At 31.4% G+C, this 21,304-nt stretch overlaps 1 protein-coding gene across 8 annotated transcripts; it reads right to left on the reverse strand.

Moving 5' to 3' along the window:
* Positions 1–686: 686 nt before the first annotated feature.
* Positions 687–10,767, reverse strand: LOC123679311 (structural maintenance of chromosomes protein 3 homolog). Of its 8 annotated transcripts, none has more exons than XM_045616846.1 (18): positions 10,607–10,767; positions 10,438–10,555; positions 10,235–10,378; positions 10,013–10,170; positions 9,791–9,956; positions 9,551–9,719; positions 9,193–9,387; positions 8,869–8,889; positions 7,632–7,740; positions 6,069–6,184; positions 4,196–5,856; positions 3,936–4,113; positions 3,832–3,884; positions 2,917–3,076; positions 2,487–2,581; positions 1,959–2,345; positions 1,062–1,205; positions 687–939 (listed from the first exon to the last, which is right to left on the reverse strand). In XM_045616846.1, exons 1-18 carry the CDS (start codon positions 10,632–10,634, stop codon positions 759–761), a joined length of 4,083 nt encoding a protein of 1,360 aa, XP_045472802.1. In that variant the 5' UTR covers positions 10,635–10,767; the 3' UTR covers positions 687–758. The 8 variants fall into 8 exon arrangements, 7 of the variants coding, with proteins under 7 accessions (XP_045472802.1, XP_045472800.1, XP_045472799.1 ...); XM_045616844.1 differs by having other exon boundaries at positions 687–942; positions 1,083–1,205; positions 7,251–7,740; XM_045616843.1 differs by having other exon boundaries at positions 7,251–7,740.
* Between the last annotated feature and the right edge of the window lie 10,537 nt (positions 10,768–21,304).

A 21,304-nucleotide genomic window follows, 5' to 3' on the forward strand; every position in this document is an offset into this window, starting at 1 on the left:
CTCGTAAATGAAAAGTTTTTGGAGACTTGCACATCATGTGAGCAATTTCAAACATCAATGATCGAATAATACATAGATGCAATCTTGATTTGTGCAGTGCAGAGCATTGACTCCGACATTAGAGAGGATTAAGCTCTTTGTCACGTGACCACGAGGGAGAGGATGAAGGTGTTTGAATTTCAACCAATGAAAAGGAAAGGCAAATCATGTAAACTAAAATAGAAAGTTTCGATTGGTTTAATATGTTCAACCAATCAAAACATCGGTTTGTTGGACCCTATTTTTAGGTTAGGTTATTATATTTAGGTTTCACAGGTACTTAATTATTTTATTTCCATTTAAGATTTATTTCTAGCATTTATACAAACATATTCAATTAATTAATTCACTAAATTAATTTATTAGTGAAATTTACAGATACTTTTCATCACAGATAATATGAATTTATCATATTGGAAAATATGATTTTTTCATAATTATTAAAACATAATAATATAACATATACAGAGAAAGATAAATCAACACAACCTGAATTGAACAAAATCTTCTTCATAAACAACACAAAACATCACGATTTAAAGACAATACTGAAATTCAATATTACCACTGACAACTATTCTTTTAAAAAATGTATGTGCTGAAAAATTATTTCAGTATAACAATGAAAAAATATATAACTCATGAAAAACATGAAAACTTTTAATTTTTGATACAATTACAAGAAGAGAATGAATGCATTGCTTTGGAAACTCATCTTTTCAATAAGTTGTAGGTTCTGTAGGTGCCTTTTTGATGGATATAAAAAGGTCGAGGGGGCAGATTATAGTTTCATTTCCGTTCCTTACACATTCCATGTGAATAAAAAGGATGCACATCGCTAATAAGCATACTATTGTAGATGACATAATCATGAATGATGAACACTTTCTGGTTTTTGTCCTGCAAAAAATAATTTCATACAAGCAATCTATTAAATTTTTGAACATTTTGCTTCCAAATAAACCAACGGTAAAGGAAGCTTTGGGATCATTATGATTCAGTGTTTGTATCCTCATACTTACTTGACAGGTAGTGATGTTATAACAGCGCTTTCTTCTGTATCGATTATTGAATTTCCAACTCCAACTGATCTGAAAGACTTTTTGACATCTGTTGTTTCAGTAGAGTTATCGACTGAATCTTTAGAAGCTTCAGTTATTTGTACACTGAAATTCGAAGGACTGATGAAATAAAATAATAAAAGTAATCGAATAAAATGTGTTCAAATATTAAGTGAGCTGCAAATTTAAAAGCTCCTAAACATACTTTAGCAAAGGATATTGGGGTTTTTGAAAGGATAATAATAAATAAGAAGATAATAAAAACAATGAATAAAAATATGGTCGAGACACAACCACCCAGAATTGATTGAAAAAAGTTCAATAAAACATCCATAATACTGATAAATTCTCTCAAACTTCTTCTGTACCAACTTTCATAAGTCACAGGCAGCTGATGTGAGAAAAAGCAACATGAGAAATAGTAAAGAAGCTAAAAAAAATTGAAGAATTCACGATTGCCCTACGAAGCTACAAGAGGGGAAAACAAAAACATTACTATATTCTTTCAGTGCCTTTGGGATAGACTACTATTTCAGTAGAAGATGACGTTTGTTAAACACTAGTAAATATTTCTTGTATTGAAAACTTCAGCCATTCAATAAATTAGGATGAATAAAATATATTTTATGAGTGTATGTGTCATAAAACAATTCTTGGTACTTTTTTGACAAAATAGTAATCTTACAAGCGCATATTTCATCAAATATGTAGAAGATCCATTCTCAGAAATTGACGAAATGCAGGTACACAATCCATGCAACTTTAGATTATGAAGAAAAACAGATTGAGCAAGAAAAAGCGAAGAAATCGAAGCCCAAGCAGCTAAATAAAACATTTGAGATATTTTTCCATGCACACCTTGTGCACTGGTACAATTTCAGCGACCCATTTTCCTGGTGCAATTTGTTTACGTATTCCACTATCAGATTCCAACACTTTATAGAGTGTAGTTCTTGCCTGGACGCACCGTACTGCTCTGCCAGCTTGAAAATGTCGAACAACAGATCTTTTAATTTTTCTATTAATCTGAGGGTGTGGATCAGAGTCAGCTGCTCCTGCTGGCAATCGTGATCCTTTAAGTGTGTTACTATTTGCAGTAACACATGAAGGTATGTGTCCTTCATTTTTGAGCATTGGTGTTTCAATGTTCGATATTTCTTCTTTGTACTGTTGAAGTTCGATTTCCAAGTCGATGAAAGAATTGTGAATTTTTTTTCTGTAACTTTGCGATTGTTCATCTCTTTCCTAAGGCATCAAATTGTGTGAGTGTAATTAATTAAATAGAATATAACTAACAAATTCTGAAATCAGAAATGAGTGTATACACACAACCCGACTCAAATCCGATTTTAGCATTAAAAAATCAATTTAAAAAAAAAATATTACCTTAGATCATCACTATAAGGACCTAGCCAATTAGTTATTGAATCGTTTTCACTCAAACTAACTATGGAAACTTTATTTTCGGTCTCTTTCGGTTCCTAAAAAAATAATTTGTCCATTTTCTGATTTCAAATTTGCACAATATCAAATAAATGAGCCATTATTATGGTATTATTGGATAAATTCATTGTTTTCAGAAAAAAATTAAAAATTTTGAATACCTTTAAGATTGTCGTTGAAATCTTGAATTTTGTCTCATTAAAAAAACATAAAATGAAACACTGAAACTGAAAATAACTTCGAAATAAAAATTTTTTTTTTTTTTTTCTGACTGATTTACGCTTTTATGGACAGATAGTTTTGAATATTTTGAAGTGTTCCAACATTTTTTTTTTAATAAATAAACATTCCCATGATTTATCTACGAACTTACCTCTTTTTCTACCATCTCACTATTTACATCATTTCCTCCAATCTCTATATTCTGTTCCACTTCATTATCTTTCATAGATGAGGAAATGTCTGGATCACAACTAGGAAGTCTAAGTAATTTTAGTTTAGATGGTCTTAATGTGAACTTACTGATACTTTTACTGAAAATAAATATATTCTATTATCTAAAATATATACATATTTATGATAGAGCAGTAGGAACTGATGTGTCTGTATCTGTACAGGGTGGGCAAATAAGCGAGGTAAGCGGCTATATCTCAGGATTCACTCATCGTAGAGACTTGTGGTAAAATTTTCAGAACGCCTGAAACTATCGCTTTGCGACCTGCAGGTTTTTTCATGCAAATTTGATGGAATTTCTGTTTCTGTTAAGAAAATCAGATTTCTCCCTTTCATCTACCCTTATTTGATGTCGTAAAATCGAAAGTGACAATTCAAAAAGATGGAGAATTTTACAAGGATTACAGTGATGATATTTTTTCTTCAACTTCATATGAAACATTTTCGAGTAAAATTCATTTTTCTACTAGACGATAGCTATTACGCCCCCTAGCGGTAGAGGTATGAACTTCAAAACAATTTCCAGTGTTTTTTCTTGTACACTTTAGTGATAAAATTTTTTACCGCAAGTGTCTACGATGAGTGGATCCTGAGATATAGCCGCTTACCTCGCTTATTTGCCCACCCTGTACATTGCATAATTTTATGAAAAAAATTTGAGTGTGTGATAAGAGAAGAGTTATAAATTCTGTAAGATAAGAAAAGAGTTATAAATTCTCAGATTTTTTCTGGTTTTCAGTTTTATTGAGATAGGTTAGAGCAACATTTAGGTTTTGCTTTATTGAAATCTTAGGGAAGTGAAAAAAGTATGTAATGTTATATAGAGAACACTTACGATGAAGGTATGTCCACATTTGAGCATCCACTGTACTCTTCTCTACCTGAAACCTAGATAAAAATAGTTTATATCATTCTGTAACTTCAAATTCAGTCATTTACCAGAGATTTTAATAATTTGGAAGTTAGTGTCAATTGATTATGGGCTATCCAAACTTCTTCTTCTGTGAAATTTGTTGAATTTTTAATATCGAGAATCTCTAATTCCTGGATTAATTTTGGATCAACCCCTTTTTTCTCTAAAATATTTCTATGTGAATTAAAAACTTCGATGGTAGACCTGAAAGAGTAATACTTAATGCTAGGTGATTCCGAAAATAAGTGTTATTGTTATTTAATGAATAATTAAAAAAAAAAATTACCTGAGTACATCACTCACAGTGTCCAGAAGAACCATTCGACATTTATCCAATAGCAATTCCAGAAAAAGACAGCGATTCTCTGCTTGTTTCAAGGAGTTGTTAGATTTACACAACATCTCTCTATTAAATTTCAACATAGATTCCTTTTCCGTTACCAAAATCTCAAAATTTTTCGTTTCTTCAGTAGAGTTTGATATATCTGATAAAGTTTTTTTCAATGTAATGATCTTATTTTCTTGTTTTTCCAACATAATTTCATACAGTTCCTTTTCTTTTTGAGTTTCATTCAATTTCTTCTTGATATCTTCAATTTGTTCCATTAGGGACATTTCCATTATTTCTGCTCTTTTACTAGCTTCATTTTGCGCTACTTTTGCTAATTGTAACTCTTTTTCATAAGATAATTTTAAATTATCTAAATCGAATTTATGTTTTTCTTCGAATTGTTGTATCATTTGATCTTTGATGCTGAGGTCATATTTTGTAGCTTCAAGTTCTCTCAATATACTCCTTTTTTCTTCTTCATAATTAATTTTTTCCATCTCTAGATTATTCATCTTATTGTCAAGACTTTTGAGGTTTTCATTAATAGCCTTTTCATTTTGGAGTTCTTTTTCCAATTCTTCAATTTTTTCTTCAAGTTTATTTATCTTGAACTCTTGCTTATCAAAATTTGACTTTCTACCTGTGCTAGAACGTTTTGATCTATGATGAGAACTGCTTTCACTACTAGCTGTCGATGTTGAATCTTCATCATCACCTTTAGGAACATATTTCACACTAAAAAAGTTTTCTTCAACATATGATATTAATCTATGCAATTTTTTTTTGTCTATTTCAATTGAATTTTTTAGTTCATCTGCATATTCTTGAAGTTTCTCATTAAAATCTCTAAGAAATCCTAATTTTGCATTTTGATCTCTGATTTTCGTTGCGAGCTTTTCCATAAAAAACTTTCCATTGTTTTTACAAACTTGCAGTTTATCAGATAATTTTTCTATTTCTTCAAAATCCTGCTTTTGCTTGAGTCTCATCGATATAATTTCATTCTCCAAATCTTCATTCTTAACTTTTAGATTTTGCATTTCAGTGAGCTCTTTTCCTTTAATTTCAATTACAGTGGTCAAATTTCTATTCTCTATAAACAAATTATTTTTTTCATTGAGTAGATCATCTTTCTCTTTCACAAGTTCGTCAAGAGATAACTGAAGATTGTCTTTCTTGATTTTCATTTCATCATATTCTTTAGAATGTTTTTTCCTTTCTTCTTTGAACCGGTTTATTTCTTCGATCAACTGAGTATTTTTTGTTTCGAAACCAATCATTTTCTGTAGTTTATCATAATTTTTATTCAATTCTTCTTTAAGGTTCGCAATTTCAAATTTATAATTATTATTTTCTTTAAGAAGTCTTTCATATTCAGTTTTTGCATTCTTCAGTTGTGCTTCAAGACATTTCATATCATTCCCTTCATTTGTATATTTATTCAATAATGTATTGTATTTATTTTCATAAGTTTTAATTTCTGATGACATTAATTCTATTTGTTTCTCCTTATCTGCAATGATTTGCGAACAATTCTCATGTTCCTTTACAATTTTCAACATTTCAGCATGTTCTTCAATAAAGCATTTATTATGATTGTCTAAGAATTTGCACTCCTAAATAAAAAAAAAATTAAAAATATAAAATGCAGTGAACTTATTGGGAAGTTTTTGTTTATATATTGATTTTCAGGATTTTTTCAAAACCTACTAATGTGAAATTACTCAGTCTTATTGATGTACTTTTCATAACTTATACATGTATCAATGAAATTTTAGAGTGATAATGAGATAAAAATATAAATGTGAACAAATTTATTAGTTTTTACCTGCAGTTCACTGAGGAGATCTTGTCCACTTGACAAAAGAAGATTATCAGAAAATGAACTCAAATCCAAATCTTCTATTGTTTCAAATAATGAACTTTCTGACTGTAAAGAAGTTTCTGAAATAAATTGAGTAAATTTTACACACAGTAACTTTTTTCGATACTACCCCATCAGACAGGTACAATTTCTTTTTAAAATTACGAATAATTGAATATAAATATTGAAACTCATTCATTTACACAATGAATTTGTTAGAATGAAAGTACAGGGTTAGAACTATTTAGAGGCCCACTACAGGGATATCGAAAACTGTAAGAAAGACAGGGTGGCTTAAATTACAAAAAAGTTGCGTCATTTAGGGATGAGTTTGTTGGTGTGAACAGATCCGGAATATCTTCATTGGTTCCCGAGATATCTCGAAAAAACTGAAAATCGAGATTTTTTATTTAACTAATTTGTTTCTGGAGATAACTTCTCGAAATTCGGTTTATAGCCACTATCCAATATAGAGATATTAATGGCGTCTTCAGATTTTTTCTGTTTTTCATTGTTTCAGAGACGCGATAGTCAAGTGATGATTTCACATAACAACTCTTCAAATTTGCATACCCAGACTCGATATTTTTGTAGAGTGTGATACATTGTTGAATTCGTAATTTTTTTCTTTAACACCGCATAAGGAAAGTCAATAGGGAGTCCATGAGAAAAAAAAATTGACTATCGAGTCTCTGAAACAATGGAAAACGGAAAAAATCTGACACCATTAGAATCTCTAGATTGGATAATGATTACAAACTGAATTTCGTGAAGTTATCTCCAGAAACAAATGAGTTTTACAGAAAAAAAAATCCAGATTTTCAGCTTTTTCGAGATATCTCGTGAACCATTGGAGATATTTTAGATCTGTTCACAACAACACACTCATCCCTAAATAACGCTACTTTTTTTTTGTTATTTGAGCCATCCTGTATGTCTAACGGTTTTTAAAATCCCTGTAGTGCACCTCTAAATAGTTCTTACCCTGTATATTGTTAGTTAGAAACAGAAGCTCCAAAAAAATCGAGATCTTCTTCAGCATTTAAAAAATAGTCTCTCTAGTTATGAAATTTAAGATATGAAGTGGTTACTGTAAATTTCATGTTAGCAAACATTGTTAGTGAAACTATTTCACATAAATTGTACCTGCTTTCTCGGAAAAACAACGTTTCTTCTCTATATCAACCGATTCCCTTGGTGATCCGACAGGTGGTAAATTCTTAGAACGACCAGATTTCGACAAATTAGTAGGTAAAATCCTATTAGGACAATACAATGGACCCTTCAACATTTGAAGTCGCACAAGTGGATTTGAATTATCACGATTACTTTCGGCTTTATTGAAAAAAAGTGCGGTTTTCACGAATTGGGGAGTATTTAAACCACCTGGAGTAATAGGTGATGAAAGTTGACGTTGTAGTTTGGGGCTGTTGAAGAGGTCAACGTCATGTTTCAAAGAGCATTGTATCTTCTTAAGAGGAGTGGAGGATGTTAAATTTGATACAACGGGAGAATTTTTGGGAATACCTGAGGAATTGGATAAGATGGAAGGATCTTTCATGAGATTCAGGTCATTCAGTTCAATCCCTTTTCTCTTATAGGCCTGCGTGAGAGCTTGAACTTTGTTTTTGAGGATCTGGAAAAGAGAGAAATCCCACAAGTTAAAATTGTTATTCAACGATTGCAAGAATTGAAAAGCCAGAATATAAGAAAGCAATGACAATCGAATAACAGCCTGTATATAGGTTGTAAATAAATAAAGATGATAAAATTTAAGGGATGATCCTCTGTCGAAAAATAGGGCTATTTTATAAATAGTTGATTAATCATCTTAAAAGGACACCAGACATTAAATCAAGCGGACATATTCTGCAAACATTAGAATGCTTTACAAATAATTTATTGCGAATAATATTCGAGAATACAGTTATTTCAGAAATATCTTATTTTATGGAAAATTGTAAGGGTATGTGATACGATTAGGAAAAAAATTTGATAGGAAACAAGTATTAGGGATACCTTTTTTACCCTTTTTCAGCTGAAGGGGAACAATAGCAAAGCATTTATTCATATCTGTTTAATTTCAGTTTTGCACTTTTTACAAAAAAATTTTGAAATCTGCTATTTTGTAAACCTCTTTAAGAGGGCTGTATCTGCAGTGGGGTTGGTCCAAATATTGTTTTCATATGAAAAGCCCTAGTTATTTTTCAACAAAGGATTATTTCTTAAAATTTTTCGCCTTTTTTTTTTACACCTGTATGGTAATTATTGATGTAACAGAATCCAATATTTCTAAGAATTGAGAACAATATTTCAAAGTTTGAATGTTCATTAGAGAACCAAGAATCGTGCTATTTCAGTTCTTGGTCTAATTTTTTATCTTTTAGAGCATTTATTGATTACAAATAAAATTACTTGAGGGGTATGAATTTAGTGCTATATATCGCTTCTTTACATATTTTGTTCTCAAGAAATATATGAAAATCTACAGCTAAGGAAACATGCATTGAATAAAGGTTATTTTTGTTAATTGATGAGTGAAAGCACTAACACAACTTAACTACTTGGTACACTTATTAATATAATAACTTATTTTTAGTTTTTAGGAGCACTTGAAGTTGCAATTAAGCATTTGGAAAAATCTTATATTATCAAAACTAAAATAAACCTTGAGTCATGTTATTTTCAGAGTATGATATACCTCAAGTTTGAAGAAACTATTCCAAGAAAACTAGCAGAGAAATTTTTTTAGTGGATTCCTTACCATCAACGTAACTCGACCAAGCTGTGAAAAAAATTCAACAGATATATAAAGAACATATATTCTAACTGATAATTAAGAAAAAAAAAGATATTATTCTGTTAATATTAGAAAAACTTGAGTGGTCAAAAATTTTTTCTTCATACCAAACTAAACTCACATAAAACATGAAAACATAAAAACTATAGACAAATAAAATAAACCAAATATATAACTTTTTAGTTGTCAATTTGAATCAGAATACAAACATTGATAAATTAACAAGAGATAATTAATTTTTTAGTGACAAAAAATAATTAAATGAAAAATATTGAAATTATTTATTACCTCAGAAACTTCTGTGTAATGTTCAAGGGAAGCTTTAGTCTCTTGCAGTTCTTCTTCCAATTCAGACTTTGTTTTTTTCAATAGCTTATTTTCATCTTCATATATAGAGAACAAAGTCTGCAGATCAACAAATTCTTTCTTTTTCTGTTCATCCTTTTTTTGGATTTCACTCAATTTTCTTTCTAAACTTTCTCTCTACAATAAATTAATCAAAGAATATTACATACCTTAATATGAAATCTAGAAGTTTCTAGTTTTGATATAGCAGGGATTTTTCAAGATCCAAACAATTCACTTATTCTGATAATTTTGAATACTCTATAACATATACTAAAAAATTTAAAAAACATATACATACCTCATATTCTAAATTTTTCATTTGTGCTATCAAGTTGACATTTTCTCTTTTGGTTAATATCCACATCTTATGTAAATGTTCTTTCTCCTTCTTTGTATTACATACTTCTTCCTTAAATTCATCACTTTCATCCATACTCTTTTGGAGGTCAGCATTCACCTGCTGCTCCCTGAAAATTAGGAATTTCATACACTGTGACTCAATTCTCATGGATTCATGAATCCAAAAAAATATATTTACAACATCAATCTCTTGTTGGTTCTATCAAAATCTTGTTTCAGTTCAGCATATTGTTCTTCAGAAGTGGCTAGCTGGGATTTTATCAATGACAGCTCTTTAATAGTGTTCAAATGCTTGTATTCTAATTCCTGGTACCTTTCTTCAATAAATAATAATTTGTCCATCCCTAAAAAAATAATATAATTTACTGAATAATTTCTATTTTTTTTTCTAAATATCTACCTGAACTTATATCTTTAGTATCTGCAGTAAATGATGTAGGAGATAAATTAGAGAAGTCTAGTGAATTATTTGAATGGTTCATTGTAGTTGGCTCTAAACTTGGCTTAGGAGTGGAGCGATGAAAGGGTAACCCTTTTTCATTGAAAACATCTGTATCCCTGGAAATAAAATTGAAGGTAGCAATATTGAAAACCATGAATTGAAATAGTGTAATTTACATACTTAAATGAAAAATTCAATAATTTACTATCACCCTCATTCATCTTAGCTGTCCAACTTCGCATAGCTTCATAAAAGGTTGTTCTACTGATGAGAGGATTTTCATTTTTAGGATCCAAAACATTGAGAAGCTGAGTTAGCCCAATTCTTGAAAATAAATATCATAACATTGAGAATATTTCCATGTATTGCTCGAATTAACTTACAAATGATTAGATATATGTGGTTTCATAAATTCTATCAAAGCAGATGCATATACTTCGCCTTTTCCATTTTTGTCACAAGAAGAAAAAATTTCTTCAACTACAGTAGTTAGACTAGGGACTGAAATAAAATAATTTAAAAGGGTATCGAATAAAATCACTTCCTATTTACCATCATTGCTATCAAAGTTGGTGTCCATTGTGTGTTATGAAAATATTAATTAACATAACTGTAATTAAAAACCAGAACTTTTGAATACTTTCAGAAATAAACGATGGATAAAAAACATTCAAAAGTTTCAACCGCTAACGTCATGTGGGAGTAAATGAGAGAAGGGATAACCATAGAATTAAGTTGTTAATATAAACATTACTAAAACTGGGAATAATTAATTAAAAAATCGCTCTACATTCCTTTTTTCCCTAAAATATATTAATGCATACACCATATAAAATATAAACTAGTAATGGATATGGATCGTGAGATTTCTATCATTCGAATTAAAAAGTTATATTGGTTAAACAGATATGTAATCAACAGATGGCGCCTTACATTACATGCAGAATCTTTAATAATCATTGTAAAAAGAACATACAAAATACAATGTTATTATCATTGTATATAGAATCTGTATATATTGTATAAATAATCTATAATGGATACCATTATGTAAATATGCATTGTGAGACTTTATAAGAGAAAAAACTTAAGTAAAATTTGAATAAAAATATAGAATCGAAAAAAATGTTTGCGTCCGATTATAACACAGAACTTGGTTACTGTCATTCAGAATAGTTTTTGGGATTTAAAACAATATTATGCCTCAATTATGGCGCAAAGAAAATAATAAAAGCATTGACGTAAAGTTAGGAGCTTTTTTGCGATTGTTCAAGTTTGTATTCATATATTTTTTTACAAAATTCCTCATATGCTCCCACATGCTTATTATTCTATTCATTTCTGGTCACAAAAATATCACTAAAAATTGCTGTGGTTTCATCATAGAAACAACCAGTATGAATGGAGTATTTTTGTCTCTCAAAAGACATAGTCCTGATATTATATATGGGAAATCATGCTCGATAGCCCAAAAATATAGAGGAATGATCCCACATTTCAAGAAACTCCAATAAAGAGATAGCCATTCATACTGCAATAGTCACCCTTGAAAGGTGGAAGACCCAATTCATAAAAATAGGTTTGCATGTTCATTTCCACTAAAAGGTTCCTCAATAATTATGGTTTTTTGATGGGTCATCGCTACAGGTTTTATACAAATTGATTGGAACCAACCCTAAAAAATATCCTCTCATGAACCAAAGTTTACTTCGTTTTGCATTTTTCTAATTTTGCATGGGGGCGAAAGATATTGAAGGTGGTACCTTTTCAAATTGACACACTGTACAGAATGTTTCTGAATTGGAGGTACGAAGGAAAATGAGAGATTCCTTGTATAATTATAAGAAAAAAAGTACTACAAATATGGGCCCTCAAACGCTTTGTTTTCGAGATACAGGGTGTTTCTTGTAATCCTACTTTTTTGTGATGATTATATACCAGTTTATCGAATATTTATTAATCTTCGCTACAGATTGGCAAATAAGTACCAAAACTTATAATTAATAAATTCATCACAGCTTACTTACTGGATCTTTATAATAATTTGGATTTTCCTGAGGATTACTAGAGAATTGTATGAATTTTTTTCTCGAAATCGGTAGCAGATACGACAAAACTACAAGAGACCAAAAAGTGTAATACTGGACCAAACATTCTTCTAACATTTTTCTTAACTACCAGTGGTCCACCAAAAACAAGTTCTTGAGGAAAGAAGCGGGCCCTGTTCCACAAAAAGTATCACCCTGTATATTTGCATTCCAAATTAGCATATCACATGATGGAAAATTCAAATTGGAATATCTATGCCAAATTTGAGTTAGATATCTTGAGAAGGAAAAGTGCTAAGAGGAAAAAACTTGAAAAAAAAATCAAACTTTATCAACCGGTATCTCGAAAACAAAGCGTTTGCGGGCCCATGTTCATAGGACTTTTTTTCTTAAAATTATCCGAGGAATCTACCATTTTCGTTTGAACCTTCAGGAACACCTTATATGATTAAAAAAAGTCCGACGTATAGGTACTCGATTCTATCACAGATTACTAGTTAGTCTGTGATTCTATAGCCAGTACGGTTCACGTCAAGCCGGACAAGAAGGGGTACCACCGAAAGACTTCTTGAAGTCCGCCGGTGATGGAACCACAGACTACCATGGAACTTCCCACAAACATCAGGTCGCTTTGATATCGCGCTACCGTAGTAATCTCATTCGCGATAACGTCCGCTAGCGCAAAACTTTTGAACGATGCTCAGACCATAGACACTGCTCAGACGCAAACCTGCTAGATCGAATTTTCAAATTGACGCAAGTGTTAATTGGCAATTAACGAGTACAGAGTTTACTAACGACCAAAATGTGTCGGTGTGAAGGGAATTTTCGAATATAATCCCGACAGAATAGTTTCATGAACTCATTTAGGAAAGTGACGGTGATTTTGTGGAATATTCGCTAAATTGGTGTTTTTATCGAAGTGGCCTTGTGCGGTAAACGAGCTTCCGTACAAGTTAGTCGATAGTCAAATCACAATTGATTGTTTTTCACTAGATTATTGGTTGTGGGCGATTCTTCGGTGGTTTTTTATTTTGATACTTGTGATATATGGATTTATGGAGAAATGTCGATTTTTAAGGACAATAATTGGGTAAGTGAAAATTAATATAATTACATTCGGCATAGATTATGAATATTCAAATTCGCACTAAATAATTATATTTATGCATGCAGAAGTTTGTTATTAAAAATATATTGTACCTATAGAAATGTTTATATGTATAATTGTAATTGTAATTGTAAAAACTACATTGCTTTACTATTTCTTTTCATCTCACAGAATAAATCTATTCATTTTAAAAATCCAATAATCAACATCATGCCCTGCTGCATGATGTTGATTATTGGATTTTTAAAAGCCGGTATCTTTCTCCCTCAGATATTCAAAATTTCGTTCGAACTATATCCTGGTAAATTATTATGGTATTATCATACCATTATAGTATAAAACTATGCTTTCCATTTCATTATCATGTTGTCTACTCTTCGAATATATTTCTCAAAATTTGATTGCTTGATTGTTAGTTTTAAAAACTAAGAAATTAGTTTCTCAATAAGGAAATCTTTGAACGATGAATGGAAACATTTCATTTAGTTCTACCTATTGATTGTTCGAAGACTTTTTTTGTACTTTTTACAGATTATTATTTTTTTTTGGCTTTGAATAATCTGAAAGTGAGAATGAAGAGAAATGTCGAATACAGCACAGAGCTTTCTGAAAACATGCGACTTTTCACGAAATTTGGTTCCTTTTACCTTAAGAAACTGATCTATGACTTTTTAAAGCTAAAAATCGATAAATTAAACTTGGAAAATTCATTTCTCAGAATTTATAGTTACATGAAATGAAATAATGTAATGGTAGGTACAATTGTAGGTATGTAGAGACCTAAAAAAGGAATTCTGAATTGTTCTATTGGTGGGGTAACAATAAACCTTCTTGTAAAAAATGTTGTTCCTTTGAATATATCTATTAAAATGATTGAGCTGAATAAGTTGTTCTAATCTTTAATTATTAGGTTGATATATTCAGTTGGTAAAAAAAATCTTCTTTTTGAAATTCGCAAAATTTCAACGACATAGCACTGAACTGCAGAATATTTCGAAAAATTTCAATATTGTATAATTTTCTGAAAAAACACCTTACATGAAAGGGAAATAATTAAACGGAATATGAATACCTAACGAAGATAAGAAAATAATGTTCAGTTACGACTTACAAAACAGTAAATAATTGAACCAATATCATCAAGGTCGAACTGATAGGTTGATAATTCCTTTTTCCTTGTCATATATGTCTCACTAACAAATTTATTTATTGAATTTTAAGTTTAAAAATAGAGGCTTTAAAGCGACGGATATACAGGGTGGTCCAGATTTTAGTCGAGATTTTAGTTCAATAACTTTGACGTCGGATAGAACAACTCTTTTCATGAAAAAAAGTTCATATAATCTTATATCCTAAGAAGCTTCGTTTTCGAGGTACAGGGTGTTGAAGATTGAATATTAAAAAATACTCACAAACATTTTATATTGTTTGAGTGTCTGACAAATGTTCTTTCTGAAATATTCAATTAAATACCAACTGGAAACGTTAAAATACATTATACCATTTTTTTTACTTTCATTTATTACTAATGGACAAATTTGAAAAATTAATTTTTGTAGATTTTCGTGGATAGTTTTTACTTTGTACTCGATTATCTCGAAAATGCCATATTCTATGGAAAAAATTCAAGAGCCCTTTTTTTTAGCGAAGCTCTGTTGGTGTCAGAAATGAAATTATTTTCTCGAAAAAAAGATTTTCGATGGATTTTCAATAGGAAAAGGATCATCACACCTATATATCTACGCCACTGGATAATTTTGGCAGGAGACACTTACCTAATTCGAAATAATACATTATCAAACTTACCTAATAATTAAAACTATTAATGCAATAATTCTACAGTTATAAGTAAAAAAATTTTTTTTTTCTCCAACACGTAAACAAAGCTTGTTAGGATATATATTTATATGAACTTTTTTTCATGAAAATAGTTGTTCTATCCGACGTCAAAGCTATTGAACTAAAATCTGGACCATCCTGTATTGTTATTATAGGTATTCTCTGTGTTTTTTTTTAATTTTGATATTGGGAACCACAATATTTAAAATATGATGAAGGCACTAAATCAGTTTGGTTTAAGGCACAGATTTAACTTCAGGTTTAATTTCACACTCGAAGGTACCAACTACCTACATACGAACTGAACCATAGTACCGCTATTTAATTGGGAACTCAATTATTTTAAGATTTCGGAGGTTAATGCTGTTGGATTCCAACTGCAGTTTTTCCTAGAGAATTCAATCTTTATACAACAACTAACAGGCCAATTGAAAAGTCTCCGGTCTACCATAGTAAAACACATTTTTTTGGCAAAATTCGATTTTATTATTCAACATAGTTGCCTTCGAGGGCGATACAGCGATTATAGCGATCTTCCAACTTTGCGATACCATTTTTGTAGTACGATTTGTCTTTCGCTTCAAAATAGGCTTCACTTTCGGCGATTACTTCTTCATTGCCGCTAAATTTCTTTCCAGGGAGCATTTTTTTGAGGTCTGAGAACAAGAAAAAGTCTCTGGGGACCAGATCTGGCGAATACGGTGGATGCAGAAGCAATTCGAAGTCTAATTCATGTAATTTTGCCATTATCCCTTCGACGTCTGGTTCTTCTTCGATTTTGGGCATTATCAAACCACGCTTGACAACATGTCATAACAGTAGTTGGATTTCTGTCCATACAAATAGCGATTTCTCGAAATGACAACCCCGCTTTTTGTAGACCAATAATTCGACCTCTTTCAAATTCACTAAGCTGGCGATAAATTCTACGTACACGTCCTCTAGGCATTTTAACAACAACTAAACATCGACTTTGCATCTCCTCGAACAGACCGGCGTGAACTTGGCAGCCACTTTTCAGCAGCCGAATTCATTCCAGCAGCCAAACGACCAGTGGCGTCGGTAGAATTTAAAACTAACGAATCGATCTGTTTTTGGGGTGCAACGCAAGAATTTGCTTTTTGAGTTTACTTGAACGACTTCAGTCAAGTTTTTATGACATTTCAATGCACGAAATAATATTATAGATGAACTTGAATTATGCTGATCAATGAAACGACGGGGTATATACAAGTATTTTCACGAATGAAATCTTGAAAAACGTTTAGCCAAGTTGATATTTGGAATACTTACTCTTCAATAGGAACAGAATAACACATCCGAAGCACATTGATTTGCAGGCCGTCTAAGGGGTAGTTTACACTTGTGAATTTTTCGAAATTTTCAAAAATGAACCTGTTAAAAATGTTTAGCCAAGTTCATATTTGGTATTCCTACTTTTGAATAGCTAAAGAATAACATATCCGAAGGATTTTGATTTACAGGCCGTCTAAGGGGTAGTTCACACCTGTGAATTTTTGGAAATTTTCAAAAATGACCCTGTTAAAAATGTTTAGCCAAGTTCATATCTGGTATTCCTACTTTTGAATAGCTAAAGAATAACATATCCGAAGGATTTTGATTTGCAGGCCGTCTAAGGGGTAGTTTACACTTGTGAATTTTTCAAAATTTTCAAGAATGACCCTGTCAAAAATGTTTAGCCAAGTTAATATTTAGTATTAGTACTCTTAAATAGCTACAGAATAACATATCCAAAGCACATTGATTTGCAGGCCGTCTAAGGGGTAGTTTACACTTTGAAAATTTCTAAAAATTCACAAGTGTAAACTACCCCTTAGACGGCCTGCAAATCAAAATCCTTCGGATATGTTATTCTTTAGCTATTTAAGAGTAATAATACCAAATATGAACTTGGCTAAACATTTTTGAGGGGGTCATTTTTGAAAATTTCGAAAAATTCACAAGTGTAAACTACCCCTTAGACGGCCTGCAAATCAAAATCCTTCGGATATGTTATTCTTTAGCTATTCAAAAGTAGGAATACCAAATATGAACTTGGCTAAACATTTTTAACAGGTTCATATTTTTGAAAATTTCGAAAAATTCACAAGTGTAAACTACCCCTTAGACGGCCTGCAAATCAATGTGCTTCGGATGTGTTATTCTGTTCCTATTGAAGAGTAAGTATTCCAAATATCAACTTGGCTAAACGTTTTTCAAGATTTCATTCGTGAAAATACTTGTATATACCCCGTCGTTTCATTGATCAGCATAATTCAAGTTCATCTATAATATTATTTCGTGCATTGAAATGTCATAAAAACTTGACTGAAGTCGTTCAAGTAAACTCAAAAAGCAAATTCTTGCGTTGCACCCCAAAAACAGATCGATTCGTTAGTTTTAAATTCTACCGACGCCACTGGTCGTTTGGCTGCTGGAATGAATTCGGCTGCTGAAAAGTGGCTGCCAAGTTCACGCCGGTCTCGAACAGCTGGTCTGTTGTGAAATTCAAAAAACTTGCAAAAAACGCCAACAATATTTAAGTAACAAAAATTGTTCAGTTTCTTTGTCAGTATATTTATGCATATTTCTCAAACTTGAGTAGGTACCTTGAAATAGTTGAAATATACAGATTTCATTACTTTTAGAGTTCAATTATAACGCAATGTCCTTAAAGATTTCAGCTTAGTTAAATTAAAACAAATTGAGACCTATCAATGGCTTAAGTTAGTCGTTTACTTTCATCATATCAACGATTAATAATTGGTTCATCGTTGGAATTCTCTAAAAACAGGGAAATCTTTCAATTTTCCATTCGAATGAGTTTTGTACGTTAGATAACAACAATCCATGAGCTAACATCATGATATTAACCTTTAATCCATTTTTATAATGGTAACTGAAAGAAAGAGATATACATCTATATAATTTTCCTTTAACTTTGTTTCTCCTTGGTTTTTCGTTTGTAACTTTTAACGAACAATCACTAGTTGGCAATTGCAACGTCAGAATAATGTTAATACATAATTGGGAATGTCAAAACCAACCTTAAGATTCTGAAGTGTTTATTTTCATATTTTTAATTCTCGACTTCAAGATTGTGTTGTTTATGCATAACAATAGATAGAAAAGAACTAACGTAAGGAGCTTTTTAGCGCTTCTTTATTTATGCGCTCACTATACCCTGGGAGACCAAAGAATATATGACCTCATTCATCCCGTCAACAAAATAAGATAAAATTCAAGCATAGTATCAAAAAAAAATGGAAAAGCAGTGATGTGAAATCAGGACCTTTTGAGCTTTGATTCATTCAAGCGCCCTCGGCCTCCAAGGGTGCAATTGGCGCACGAATGAACCAGCGCTCAAAAACTCCCGACTTCACGACAATACTTTGATAATTTTTTTTCTCTCAAGTATAATTTGAAGTAGAGATAATCCAATATGTATATGTATAGGTATTTTAAATTTCATCCAAATGAATATTGTTGACGTTTGACATTCTTTCAATTTATATTGTCTGCATATGGTGTCTGGTCTCTGGTCTTGACAATTTAGATTTTCTCGGAATTGAATTCATTTTATAATTCAAAAACTTGAAAGCACTTCAATGATTACGATATTTATATTGGGAATAGAATTGCTGGATATTTTTAGCCTCTGTGGCTGTTTGATCATTAATGATAAAAATATTATTTTCGTTTTAACGATTCATTAGGTGTTCAAATAAAATTTTGATTTTTTTCGAAATTGTCATTGGAAATATTAATTATTTTATTAATACCTTGCTTCCTAAATGATGATCATTAAGATTGATCGGTATTTATGAAATAAATGACTGAAATATCGTGTTTTTTGACTAATATTCGATAGCTAACATATTATAATGAAAAAATGATTGTATGATTATCACGCAACTGGTTTTATTGGAATTTCACTTTCGGACATACCTATCTCAAAAATGCTAATTATGATCACGATGAATCGATGGCTTTTGAAATTTTTTATTATTTTTTAATATGTGTGTATATTTTATAATATTTCACTTTTCGTGTTTATTGAAGTTTTGGACAAGTTTTCAATACTCTTGGGAAAATAATTTTTGTTCACCCAATATAATATTAGGCATTATTGAATTTAGATCATAGATCACGAGATTTTAGATAATGGGATGATTATTGAGCCTAGAACAAGGACACTTACAAAGAATTGTAAGTCTTCTTGAAAAGGAGACTTACAAAGAATTGTAAGTCTCCTTGTAAAGGGTGTTTTTTTGAGGTATATAACTTTAAGTTGGCATTACTGATCAAGATGGCGACCGATTTAACAGCTGTCAAGTGATTTGTTCTCAGTTTGGTTTGGCAATTCAATATAGATAGACTCACGCCTGAACAACAGTCAATGGTGATCGGTATAGAGCCATGATTAATAACTTTTTCATTCCTGAATTGAACAACCATGATGTCCAGGAGCTGTGGTTCCAACAAGCCTCTGAAATCGCCCAGGGAATGTTCTAACTTCCCTGAATTTGTCAAGGTTCACTAATTATTGAAACGTGTTGTATGCAAAAATCGAACTAACTAAAGGGTGTTTTTTTAGAGCTATAGAACTTTAAATTGCAATAAAATTCGATTGACATGATTTTATTCATCCGCAAGATAATCTTACATTTTAAATATGATTTCTGGCATATGACCTCCACGGCTGGCTCGGATGTAGTCCAATCTGGACGTCCAATTTTCGATGACTTTTTCCAACATTTGTGGATTTTACATAGCCCCACAGAAAGTAGTCTAGCGGTGTTGAATCACAAGATCTTGGAAGCCAATTCACAGGTCCAAAACGTGAAATTAGGCGGTCACCAATCGATTGTGGCACGAGCTGTGTGACATGTTGCGCCGTCTTGTTGGAACCACAGCTCCTGGACATCATGGTTGTTTAATTCAGGAATGAAAAAATTATTAATCATGGCTCTATACCGATCACCATTGACTGTAACGTTCTGGCCATCATCGTTTTTGAAGAAGTACGGACCAATGATTCCACCAGCCCATATAGCACACCAAACAGTCAGTTTTTCTGGATGTAACGGTGTTTCGACATACACTTGAGGATTAGCTTCACTCCAAATGCGGCAGTTTGGTTTGTTGACGTAGCCATTCAACCAGAAGTGCGCTTCATCGCAAAACAAAATTCGCTTATGAAAATCGGGAACAACGGTAATCTCATTTTGCACTATTTGCAAGCGTTGTTCAGGCGTGAGTCTATTCATGATGAATTGCCAAACCAAACTGAGAATAAATCACTTGACAGCTGTTAAATCGGTCGCCATCTTGAATAGTAATGCCAACTTAAAGTTATATACCTCGAAAAAAAACACCCTTTATATGGATTGAAGCATTTGCTTTTATATTTATTTGCATAGAATTCGATTACAAAAACTCTTTGCCTTATTCAAGAATCAAATTAGTTAATTTCAAAGGCTACCCATCAACTATCAAAAAAAAATTTCGGAAATTTGACGACAATCATATAACCCAGAAAAGCATTGAAGTGAAATCAGGAGGCTGAAAGGAAGAAATGTGAGTATATCTTATGAAGAAAATCTTGACGTCAAAATCGCGTGTATGAAATAAACCTAGTTTCATCTATTCTTGTTTGATTGTCGTGCACTAAAATGAGTTAACAAGGCCTATTATTCTCACCCTGAAAGTACATTTCATTTTAATGCATACTTCTATATTTCACGCCAATTTATCACAAGTCTAGTTAAAATTTTTCCATCTAGAAATCCTTCATTGCGTTACAATCTCTCCATGCAATAACTAAGAACGTTTTCGCTATATTAAACGGTTGATAGAGTTGTCGATTTCGATCAGATGAAACACGAACAGACTGTACTATTTATTATTTTCTCTCTTCATGGGTATTTATTTAACCGAGTAGGCTAGGCAAGACGATTTCACAATAATCGATAAACTTAAGGAGTTTGAAATGGGTAATCATTTGAAACTGCAAATTTTACATCTTGTATTATTATTTGAATGTAATCGTTCTTTAGCAGCAGAACAGAAGGAATGCTATACAAGGTGTTCCAGAATAACGTCACAGAATTTCAATGGATTATTCCTGACCCTTTTTTAAGAAAAAAACTCCCTTGAACAAATCGAAATGCAGTGTATTGAAGTTTAAAAAAATCTTGGGAACCACCAAATATATCAAAATGGCCTCTGAAGCATTGTTATAATTTTTTA

This window comes from Harmonia axyridis, chromosome 4 (assembly GCF_914767665.1).
Source record: "Harmonia axyridis chromosome 4, icHarAxyr1.1, whole genome shotgun sequence".
Taxonomy (NCBI): domain Eukaryota; kingdom Metazoa; phylum Arthropoda; class Insecta; order Coleoptera; family Coccinellidae; genus Harmonia; species Harmonia axyridis.

Bases quoted from the DNA above. Each gene is read 5' to 3' on its own strand.
- LOC123679311 (XM_045616843.1), bottom strand. From the start codon at position 10,634: ATGGACACCAACTTTGATAGCAATGATG. The intron at 9,720-9,790 runs GTAAATATATTT...CCTAATTTTCAG, and splicing joins ACCAACAAGAGATTGATGTT to GGAGCAGCAGGTGAATGCTG. The intron at 3,885-3,935 runs GTAAATGACTGA...ATTTTTATCTAG, and splicing joins CCAAATTATTAAAATCTCTG to GTTTCAGGTAGAGAAGAGTA.